At 40.4% G+C, this 12,084-nt stretch overlaps 1 protein-coding gene across 6 annotated transcripts in view; it reads left to right on the forward strand.

The window, feature by feature from the left end:
- The window catches only part of DVL1 (dishevelled segment polarity protein 1), a 257,298-nt gene that overhangs the window by 223,642 nt on the left and 21,572 nt on the right, over window positions 1-12,084 (forward strand). For all 6 annotated transcript variants that reach the window (XM_082273771.1, XM_082273772.1, XM_082273773.1 and 3 more), the window contains 2 exons: window positions 6,548-6,679; window positions 11,845-12,012. In XM_082273771.1, coding sequence (XP_082129897.1) covers window positions 6,548-6,679; window positions 11,845-12,012 — 300 coding nt within the window. The remainder of the gene's footprint in view (window positions 1-6,547; window positions 6,680-11,844; window positions 12,013-12,084) is intronic.

The raw sequence follows: 12,084 nt of genomic DNA on the forward strand, positions 1-12,084 counted from the left end.
CCTCACCAATATTCCAACAGTACAAACAAATGGCCACTTCCCTCAACTATAACTGGCCTTTGCAGCAAGGAGCACATGGAAGGGCAACACGTGCAAAACAAACCCCAAAGAGATTCCCGGCTCAACTTACTGACCAGCCTGCTAACCAACCAAATTGTCCTGTCTAACAATATGATAAAAACAGGGATTTCGTTTTCACACATTTGCAAATACATGTGTAAGCTACAGAGCCCTGTCAAGGCACACCGGTATCTGTAGTCCTAACTCTCCCTTTAAGGAGAGGTGAGCTCCCTCCAGGCTCACCTGACCACTGCCTATCCATTATAATCCATGTGCTTGCACTGTGGAGGCTCTCAAAATTTAGAGTTAGGACTACAAATACTGGGGTGCCTTAACAGGGCTCTGTAGCTTACACATGTATTTGTAAATGTGTGCAAACTAAATCTCTGTTTTTTATGCATACTGTTAGATAGGACAATTCTGTTTGTTAGCAGGTCGGTAAGTTGAGCCGGGAATTTCTTTAGTTTTGTTTTGCATGCATTGCCCTTCCATGTGCTCCTTGCTGCAAAGGCCAGTTATAGGTAGAGCAGTGGCCATTTTGTTTGTTCCTTGCATCTCTACTCTCTTCTACCTGGCTCAACTCTAGTACCTCCCTGTGTAGGCGGCTCTCTCTGGAGATCTGTTCCCGCCGTGAGTGTGTGTGCAGGGATCGGTTACATCTGGGAGCCACTTAGGGTAAATCTGTCATTTGTAAACGCTTCTGTGTTTACAATTGACAGAGGGAGGCGGAGGGTGAGAGCCAGAGGTGGCAGAATGGAGTTCCGCCATGTTCCAGCTGCCAAACTGGGTGCGAGGGCCACATGACAAGGCCCGCGGGCCATGTGTTTGACATATGTGCTCTCCATTTTTCAGCTATTTTTCTAACTCTGACGAAAGGGACACACCCCAAAATGGGTTGACTATCTATATGGACTCAGCTTGAACTTTGATTGGATTAAACATATTTTCGATTTTCTAACTCTGGCGTGGCTCTCCAGTCCTTATATATTTCTCTCCAGTATAATTTCCAAGTGGCCTTGATTTAGCAGAGTGGTCAGCCTGGTGTCAAAACACTGTATACCACCACTTCCACACATAAACAACTTGGAGGCCCTAGTGCCATCCAGGGACACACAAATAGTAACACTCTATGCAACCTTTGTATTTCCACCTTAGAAACTCTCCAGAGATACCGAATGTAATTTTTAGCTGCCAGGATATGAACCAGGTTCTCCTACATAGGTCAGTTAACTGTCAAGCTGTTTGCTTAGCTGATGTAATCTCACTAATATTGTGGAATATTTGTGCTTTGGGGTTTGTGTCCACATCTTTCCATTCTGTTTGTATTATGAAGTGCCACTGTTCCAAAAACTTGTATCCTCTATGGTTAAACTCTGATGTCTGCTTAATAGTCTGTCTGTGTGTGGGAGTCTGTCTGAGCTCCAAACTCGATCTTCAGTGGGCACAGCATTAGCTGAAAGGGATGCATACAACTTGCTCTCTGTAGAAGCTAAACGTAGTGTAGCATCATCTAATAGCATTGCAATTTTGCAAGAAATCACGTAAGAGACTTTGAAATCATTTTACATATTGCTGTTCACTAATATCTGAGAGATGCACAAGCACAGGCATTACAAAATATAAATATGCTAACATAGAAGTCATATTTCAGGTATTCTAAAAGTAAACTGCTTAAACATTTATACTAATAATCCCTGAATGCAGCAAAATTGACTTCTAGGAAATGTTTAGTCTTCTCAGTTTAAAAAAAAAAAAAAAAACGTGGAAAATAGATCAGCGTGATGCTTATCTTAATCTTATCCACACATGGTAATGTTTTAAAAGAAATGTTACTTTTATCAGTAGTTTCTGCTTATAATTATACAGTGGGCAGCCATGTTTGCTCATTACATATGCAGGTTCTACTTCCTGCAATGCAATGCACTCCCTTTGTGGCCCATATCTATTATCAGCAGTTGTTAAAGCCCAATTAATTGTTGAGTTTAAATCAGGTGCATAACAACAAAAGGTTCCAAGCCTTACAGTTGGTTTTCTGTAAAAAGCAACCACAGCCTGAGTAGAAAAAGCCTGTTCTCTGCCAACATGCAGCAGTGAAGGAATCCTGAACTCTGTGGGGAAGCGGTGGTCTCTCCCCGGAGGTCTGATTTTCCCTGCTGAGTCAAACCTATAGCTCTGACACAAGCAAAGCTCATGCTCCCTGCTTATCCAGAAAGAAAGGCTTATCGCAAACAATTAAAACTTTAGCTATTTAGTTACCAGTGCAGAATGGGAACATGGATGCATGATAGCCAATTTTATCAAATTGAAAGAGGGACACTGTCACTGAAATGACACAACCAACCCACCCACACGTAGTCACATGCTTATCAACACCTAAAAAACACATCATGACTTCATAGCAACCTATAGTAGTAGTAAATAGCAGCAGAGCAGGTAGTAAAGCTAAGAACTATATAAACATTTTCATAGTAATTAGAAATGTATTTGCACATAGCCATATATTAGACCTAAGTGTTAGATAGCTGTGGAGAAATAAGGGGCAAAATATTGGGTCAAGTAGAGGGACTGTCCCTTCAGAAGAGGGACAGTGGGGAGTTTTGTGTAAGGAATTATCCAGTTGCTTGCTGTTATCACTTCCAGAAATTGATATAACAGATCTCAAGTGGCTTGACCAGGCAAGCAATGCTTCCCATCACTTGCAATTACTGAGCCACATATCTTTTTATGCATTGGTCAAAACATTGAAAATCAGGTCCTGTGAAACAGAGTTAAGAATGGCCCTAAACATCAATAAATCCACATTTAATATTCATTTGTTACACAAATGGAAGGATGATTAAAGAACTCTGAAGCAAACAAGTCTCTAGACTGATGATGATCAGTAGAATCAATTGGATGAGCGTTCAGTGGGAGTCAGGTAACAAATCCCTGAATTTTATTCTTTCACCTTCCTGAAGAAAATCCCTCTTTCCATTGTGTCAGATCTCTGGTTATCGGTCTGAAGAAGGAGGTGATATTGTATTGTATTTTCTGTTAGCAACAGGCCAATTGTGAGGAATGACCTGGTATTGTATGTCTGGTGACTTTGTTAGCCTACCCTAGCCATTGTTCGTTCTGATTGTAGCCCTCGTATTTACTCACTTTATTGATCAAGACAGCTTTTTGTAAAATAAGTAGCAACAAAGATGTCATTATTATTTTACCTACTAATTTAAAACCCTGTTTGGAGGTATTCAGGGTTAAAGCACATGTCACCAAAACACAAGAGCAAGCTGCCTGGGCAACATGGACAGTAAATCAACCTTTCTCAATCAGGGTTTTATGGTACTCTTGGGTTTCTAGTGGATAGGGGCATTTCACTCACTGCTAAGGAGAGGGGTCTTCACTGACCACCAGTATAAGAGGGGGCATTGTTTGACATAATTTGACTAGGCCTGGACACCAGGAAGTACCTGAAGAAATGTAAAAAAAAAAAAGGTTTAAAACAAGTAAATATTTTATAACTTATCTATCTTCCGGTCTTTTTATCTTTCCTTTACTAATACTATTAAGATCATAAAAATTATCAATGTGCAGAAATATGTCTGGCTTTTCTAACATAACACTAGCATCAGAATCCACCATGGTGACAGTAGTGTAGCTCTTCTGATCTTTTACACTTTTAGGCCAGCCATAGATGGATTGAAATTTGTCTGGTTCAGCAGGGACTGGCTGAATTTTAATTTACCTATGGGCAGGCTGGTTGTGCAGAAATTGATCTCTTAATCTACTTCTGTACAACGAGCCTGTTGGGAAATGTTTGCCCAATCATTACCAAGCAGCTGTCCTTCTGCATAGTAACCACAGGTGGTCTCTGGCTCGCCACTGCTGCCTTTCACAGAACACCTTATATGACAATCTTCAATTGGGCAAGGTGAAGATCATGACATGATTACTAATCAGAGACATCTTGTATTCATTAAAAAAAGTTTAGAATGATTAGCAGCTTTCTCAGGGATCACTCAGCTATAACATATGCATACTTATGTTGGTCCAAGCTGGACTAATGTAAATATGCAATAAATCTCCTACCTAAACTTTAGCTTTAATGTTACTAGTGTTAAATTCTACCTTCGGGCTGTCTGTATTGACACCAATTGTCGCCAGCCCATGATTTCAATATGGGTGCATTGACTTGCTCAGCCAACCCCTGATTACCTCAGACATGTTTTGTTTAGAACATTTCTTAACTCCACAAAGGGTTACATTGATTTTGGAAATTCAAGCATTGGTAGATCCCCCACCTCCATTCAAGAGGAAGCTACAAATTAGTCAATTTCTGATCAGAATCTGAAGGGTTGGAAGCTTCCTACCCGACTTGACAGTCTTTGAGCAGTTGTGCTAATTGTCGACCCCTTTTCTTTATGGACTGTCGGTCTCATAAACGTACACATCTGTCTGATCATTCACCCTCCTACATACCCTTTGAAATGGGAAGCAGATTTGAATACAACTTTTACAAAGCCACAAAAAGAGCGTATCTTGAAACTCACTCTGTGTCTATTGCAAGCAAAGTCCAGTAAACAGGGTTCAAAATTACCTCTTGCTGGTGTAGAGTCCCCCAAACATTACCTAAACTCTTTCTGCAATCCTTCCTGATGTGCTGGCACTGTAAGCTACAGGAGGGCTGTATGTTGCATATGTTTTGGAGCTGTCAAGTACTACACACCTTCTGGAAATAGGTGGGAGACTTAGCTTTTAGGCTTGACAGATGTCGATTTGGGGACTAACCCAGCTAAATGCTGCCAAAGTGTGTATCCCCCTCTACAGCCTTTAGCTACGTAAGATTGAGGAAACTGCCCATATGGAAGAAATAGTAGCTTTGGCGAATGGAAAGGAGCAAATATTTCAGAAAATCTGGTTCTGTTGGTTTGATTTTGTGTTTTTTCCTGAATACCATGGCATCCTCAGCCATTAAATAATTTCTATGTAGTTTGGCCTCTTATTGTCCACTGACATTACATGAGAGTATGGAGTGGTTGGCTTCCCAGAGAGGTTTCCATGTCCTTCTGGTCCCTCCCCTTTTTTATTCTTTCTCTCCCCTCTTTTTAGCTCCTTCTTTGTAATACTATTCTAGAATCTAGCTCTTAATTTGCCTATTATATTGGCAATAGGAGCTCACATTATATGGGCATCTCTTCTGATTTACCTCTTTAAGTGCCGGTTCACACTAACGCGGCACGACTTCGGGGGCGACCTGTGAAGTCGCGTGCACCGCGACTTCGGCGCGACTTGCACTGACTTCATATAATGAATGTCTATGCAAGTCGCTCCAGGTTGCCCCGAAGTAGTACAGGACCCTTTTTCTAAGTCGGAGCGACTTGTGTCGCTCCTATTAGAACGGTTCCTGTAGCACACAATGGACCGCGACGGACTGTGACTTGTCAGGCTGACAAGTCGCCTGACAAGTCGCGGTAGTGTGAATGGACACTTAACGTCACCTTGACGAACCTCAGCTTCTAATGGTAGGTTCTTCCTTTTAAAAAACAGGATTTGCAGATATATATTGATGCAGCTGATGCTCATACCCTGTCTTCCAACCTACATGGTCAGCCTATATGACCTAATCAGCCTCTGATATTCGTTGTTTTTATTTTAAATAAATAATTTATATTAAAAAAAAATTCTAAAATTCTACCCTTGGGCTTGGAGCTCTTAGAATTGGATTTATTTAACTGTGTTAGGGTTTGTGTGATCAGGCAAATACAGCATGTTTATAAGTACATCCAGTTTGTGATCTAACTGCTTTTACATCAGAATCCTATGCATGTTATTCACGGATTGTGGTTTAGCCTGACACACCTAGGTCTTGGTTGAAGATTTTATCCCCCATATGTTCCCCTATGGTTTACTCCTGTAGCCCGTGCTTTAATCTTTACTCCTACTAAAGATATCATAACCTCTCCATTACCTCCCTGACAACCCCTCTTCCACAGCTTAACCATACCTGCTTTTTCCTTTTCCAGAAGAAATGCGTTAGCCACTTTCTTACTTAAGTTGATGACTATAGATATAGGGATATATGCACATGGCTAGGTAATCTATGTGGTCCTCCCAAAAGCAGGGGCTCTGTTGCAATCCTTCTATTTACATCTTTAGTCACTTGCAGTTAGAGGCTTCTAAAAACTCCAGCTCATAGTGAGCTGTACACTGATAAGCAACAGAACTCCGAGTTCAGACACCATCTCTAGTTACAGCATTACACTAAGTGCAATATCCTTGTTAGTGCAATGCTAAAATCACTCTTATACATCTACAGATGTACATGAAGGTTTTCATATGCTATGGCTGTTGTTTTCTCAAAAGCAACCAGCCAAATGTTAATTTTCTAGCGTACATCAAAAATATTATCTGCAATGTGATTGGTTAGATTTTCTTTCCCCTTTCATTAATTGCAGTAGAAAGTAAGTTCTGAAATAAAGGTATTTTGTATTCCCAATATTTGCAGAACTGGAAGATTCCCCCCTGACAGTAAAGAGTGATATGGCCACAATTGTGAAGGTGATGCAACTGCCAGATTCGGGTCTGGAAATAAGAGACCGAATGTGGTTGAAAATTACGATATCTAATGCAGTTATAGGTAAGTTTGCCTATGTCCTATACAATTATTATAATATAGCTAAGTTTGCTGTATGAGTTTAATGTACATTAAAATGTTCACATTTTCTGTGCTTTTATTATTTCTTAAACATAACTGATTAAAGATATATAGAATGTTGGGATTTTAACGTTGTTTGAATCACCATGCTAAAGGGTAGAACAAACCTGACTAATTGTGAGTTTTGCAAACTATTCTCCTTTTTATATGGCTTTTAAAAGGAACCTGTCAGGGCAGGAATATGTGAGCTGATGTGTTTTAAAGGTGTAAGTTGCATGGCTGTCATTCTCCTCCTTTATTTCAATGCTTGGTTAATTTATTACAAGTTTAACTGAGTTTTTAGCACATTTACACTTAGGATGCATAAATAAAGAGCTCTGCACATTTATAAAGCACAGTGATTTGCTTTACAATGTCCATTGCACTCCACTAGCTTTGGGTGCCCAAAGCTAGTGGCAAGGGGTTTAAAAAAAGAAAAAAGCTGGGAGGAGAGTCCGGTTATAGGACCTGTAAAAATCGAAAGGACACTCATCCATTCACTGAGTTCTGTGCTGCGTAAAGCTGTAAAATACTGCAAGGTTTAGTTTATGCATGTTATGAATGAGCAACAAAATACAGACTGTGTACATTAAAAAGGGTTAGAGGGGATACCCCTACCCACAAACTAGGACTTTAATGGATGTAGGATTGTCACATGAAGATGAGCACATCAACAAATAGCCATTAGTATAAAAAGATACATTTTATTCACATACAAAGATAAAAATTCTCCATAAAAATACAGCAAAAATGTATCACGTGGCTCAGATAAACCAATGTGTAATTGCACAGTTAATAGAGAGATATATTCCAAAGGCCCAACGCAACATATTGTTCACATATCGTTTCCTCAAGGAACCTTCACTATTAACTAGATTGTTTTGTGAGCTTAAAGAAAAAAACAAATAGATCTATATAATATACATATAAAGTAATGTCACATACATATAAATGACTGTAAATAGACTATGCTCACCAACTCCACTAGGTAGAAGTCCCTTAGTCATTCAAGCATATGTGGCACGCACCAAAAACACACAAAGATGACTGTGTGTCCACCCGGCACCAACCTTGCCATTGGTAGGGGCGGGTTTGACAGACACTGGACCGTGCCTATGACACTGCAGCAGGTAAGGGTACATACATACAGGCTGTGGTATTAGGTGATATGGTAAATTATAATGGAGAGCAATTAGCAATATCAGCTTTCTGATAAAACTTGGCCCTTTATTTTTTAACCTGTGTCCAGCCTCCCTCCCAGTCTTACACTCCCTTGTCTGCGATCCAGCAAAATAATGGCTGTGCAGCTGTCTCAGCATTATTATACAACATCTTCTTCAGAATTGCCTCCACCGGGTCCAGGCATTTGATATCTGCCAGTGAATAGAGACTACACAACAAATGCATGGGCAGTGTGGCAACAATTCTGTGGTTTGGGAACATGGCAGTACAAGACTGGGTGGCGGGCAGAATAAGGGGTTTCAAAAATGAGTATAACTGTACTAAAAGCGCAGTTACACTTTAATCTGAAATTTGCATATGCATAACAGGATTAATGACAGTTTTATTTCTAGCAAATATTTATTATTATTTGTACATTTGGAAACTGCTTTAAAAAAAAAAAAACAGTCTAAGAAGTATAATAGAGCCACATACATTTTCACAGCTTTTACAGTAATGATTCCTTTCAGTATGCTGTAGTTTTTCTGCTAATTTTAAAAGTGCTTGAGCAGAAAAAAATCAACCAAAAAAGCCTAAAACTCTTACAATTTGAGGAAAGTATTCCCTGAACTTGCATTCACTCAAAGATAGGTTATTTTAGGAACAGTGATGTGCCTTCTGGTATCAGCCAGAGTGGTTCATGACTATATCATAGGTGTCTGGTTTTACATGGCTGTTCTTGCAACGGTTGAGTTTAATGATACTTCTACATACCTATTGACTATTCTGCCAACCATTGTTGTAAGGGTCAGAGGTTAAACAAGTGTGACCAGCAGTAATTAAAGTCAAACTCCGGAAAGATGGTTGTAAGTTAATAGAGGCTTGAAGGTTAGCCTGTATCAGTTACATACACAGATCTTTTTTCACCTGCATACAATGAGCTACACAGCTGTACATGTGTGCCTATTTGTCATTGTGTGAGGTCTCTGGTGTCTGCAAATTAAAGAGCAGTGGCAGATAAAGCATCCATTTCTATAGACGTTCTCAAAGTGCATCCACAGCATTGTCTGCAAAGGGCTAGCTATTGTTACCAACACTGGGATTGATTTACTAAAACTGGAGAGTGCAAAATCTGGTGCAGCCAATCTTCTGCAATCTGGCAGCCAATCAGCTTCTAACTTCAGCTTGTTCAATTAAGCTTTGACAAAAAAAAAAAAAATGAAAGCTGCTTGGTTTCTGTGCCCAGCTGCACCAGATTTTGCACTTTCCAGTTTTAGCAAATTAACCCCACTGTCTATTTGTCACAATTTGTGATCCCATCAACCTCAGTAATTTACCACTACTTCAATAGAACAGCTTCAGACACACATTTTAAAATCTGGTTCAATAATGTCAAACTCCAGTTCATTTTAATTATATTAGTTTTGTATACAAATGAGAATGGATTAAATTGTCTGTCTGATCATAAATGCTTCATTAGTTGTCTATAAAGGAAAATGATAATGAGTTATAGCATCAGAGTTATTTTAGTGGGTTTTTAAACGCCATTATCTAAACAAATAACACGTTAGAACTTACTTTGCAGCTTCATTTGATGGGTCACTGCTCTCATGACTCGCACTAAAGCTGGCCACAGATGGATCGAAATTTGGCCGGTTCATCAGGGACCACCCAAATTTCGATCCATCTTTGGCTGTTTCTATTCAGGCCTGTTGTAAAATTTGTGTTTGATCAGCACTGCAGCCAATTGGAGGAGGCCCCCTGTCAGAATACAGTAGTACAGTGGGGAGGATTCTTCACACCCACTTTGAATGTGTGGATGGGGGAATCCGCTGGCTTATTGAAAGAACTGATGCATGTTTGGCCAGCTTAAGTTATAAGGTGATGTGTCTGTCCCCCCTTGGCTTAGGCAGCAAGACTTCGCTCCCTTGGCAAAAGAGTTACACCTTCAGCTTGAAAGGGAGCAAGACATGCAAGCAGATGAATGCTTCGCTGCCTGCATTTGTCTACCAAGTAGATCCTACCACTGGGGAGTTCACACCAGTGACAGGAACATTAGTGTGACATGGCTGTTAAAATCAACCCTTTTCAATGTTCCACTGATAGGGTGCACATGGCCATATGAAAATACAGCAACTAGTACACACGATCTTGCTGGCAGCAAGATCAGTGTACAAAGTACACTGTACGGATGTAATGTTTGAGCAATGTTTACATGTGTACAAACAAGAATTTAATACTTCCTGTTGGCTGCTAGGATGCAAATGACTTTTGCCGTCTAACATCCTCCATTGGTAGGACGCAGGTTTCTTTTAAAATTCAATAGAGAACATGTGTGCTGTATGCATGTAAGCACTGATATCAATACAGCACAAACTACAGTGCATATGCAAGACCTCAGATGCAAATGTTTCTATTTTATTTTTTTAAAGATATGAACATGTTTTCCACAGCTGTGTGTATGAACCCATAGAAAACAATACATCTCCGTTCTGAATCTTTAAAAAAATATTTTCACATATGTGTGCATGAGCCCTTAAAATGTTCCTTTCTTGATTTGACGACTAGGCTTTCCCAACTGCCTTTCCTTTGTCTAGTGAGTTTACCACTAATGGCCAATCACAAAAGTATATTGGACTCTGGAATTGTGAGTGGCTTATCCAAGAAGCCTGGGAAATTCAGGTCCCAGTAACAAAGTCAAATTAAATTAGAGAGGGGCAGCTTTGCTGTGTGATAAAAGTAACAGAGCACATCTTGTGATGTCTGGTTCCAGGCAGCACTTTTACTTTGACAATAAAAAAAATGGAGCACAGGTTCACTTTAAGCCCTGAAAAATAAAAGGTGGCCCCTATAAGCAGCCATACTTATTGGATAGTAGGCAGGAATTTTTCAATTCACCTTTACTTTAAAACATTTAAATAAATTCTTAAATTAAATAAATAATGCAGACACACAGTACTTTTGGAAATTGATTGGCCGCTGCCATTTTTACTGGTTTTAAAAATGTATTATCATTAAAACAAACATTAAAACACTTTAACAACCTAGCCACTAGGGCTCAGGCTGTATCAATAAATACATCAGCGGAATTTCATAACTCCCAACTCTACAAAGCAATCATAACAGCCGTCCCCCTTTTTATAACACAAAGGTGACCCACCACATAATAACAGCCGCGGCATACAGGGAGGGAGGGAGGGATGGGGGAACACCAAAACTTGTGCCTTCTGAGCCCCGCTGAAAATGGAACCCTCTTTTATAGGCCCCCCAGGCTGTTCTAGAATCTTCCCCAGAGGTCACGTGTCCCTGCAGGTGAGCACAGTCACCTACCAATACACGTGACCTCCTCAGCCTACACTTGACTACCTCATGTAGCTCTTCCCATCCTTTTTCCCTGAGGAAAAAAGGAAGGGATAGAGAATGATCCAGCCTTAATGCACCTAGGGGGGGGGAAACTGACAACACCTTTCCCGCCACTTCTCCCATGAGGAAAGGGGGGCATAGAAACTGCCTTCCACTTATCCTATCATTCTAGGTCTGTGACTCATTGTAGTAGGAGAATGACAGCCTGGAGATTACACTTTAATAAAAAAAGTCAGTGGCTCTATCTTGACAGATTTCCTATATATATCTTGAGCAGGTGCTCTTTTCACTTTCTTTATGACTTCATGCATGTGGGGATATGGAGTATTATGGAAGGTCCTACACGCCCTCTTTTTTTTTGTTTACCACAGTGCACTAATGCTGGCCATAGATGGATTGAAATATGCCGGTTCAGCAGGGACTGCCCAAATTTCTATCCACCTATGGCCATTCCTGTTCTTGTGAAGTGGATACAGCCTGCATCAAAGAACAGAAGTCTCTGAAGTCAGTGGTGACTCACTGGAGTATGCTGTTACCCAGATGTCTTTGCTGCAGTCTGACCTTTGCTTTTCCTGTCTTCGCAGGGGCGGATGTTGTGGACTGGCTCTATACACATGTAGAAGGATTCAAGGAGCGTCGGGAAGCCAGAAAATATGCCAGTAGCATGTTAAAGCACGGCTACCTCAGACACACAGTAAACAAAATCACCTTCTCAGAGCAGTGCTACTATGTGTTTGGAGACCTGTGTGGGAGTGAGTATTACATGCTGCCTGCATTGTGTCATGATGTAGAGAAGTAATGAACGGTGTGAGGGACATTGTCCC

Source organism: Pelophylax lessonae (genome assembly GCF_965119305.1).
Source record: "Pelophylax lessonae genome assembly, chromosome: 12".
NCBI lineage: Eukaryota > Metazoa > Chordata > Amphibia > Anura > Ranidae > Pelophylax > Pelophylax lessonae.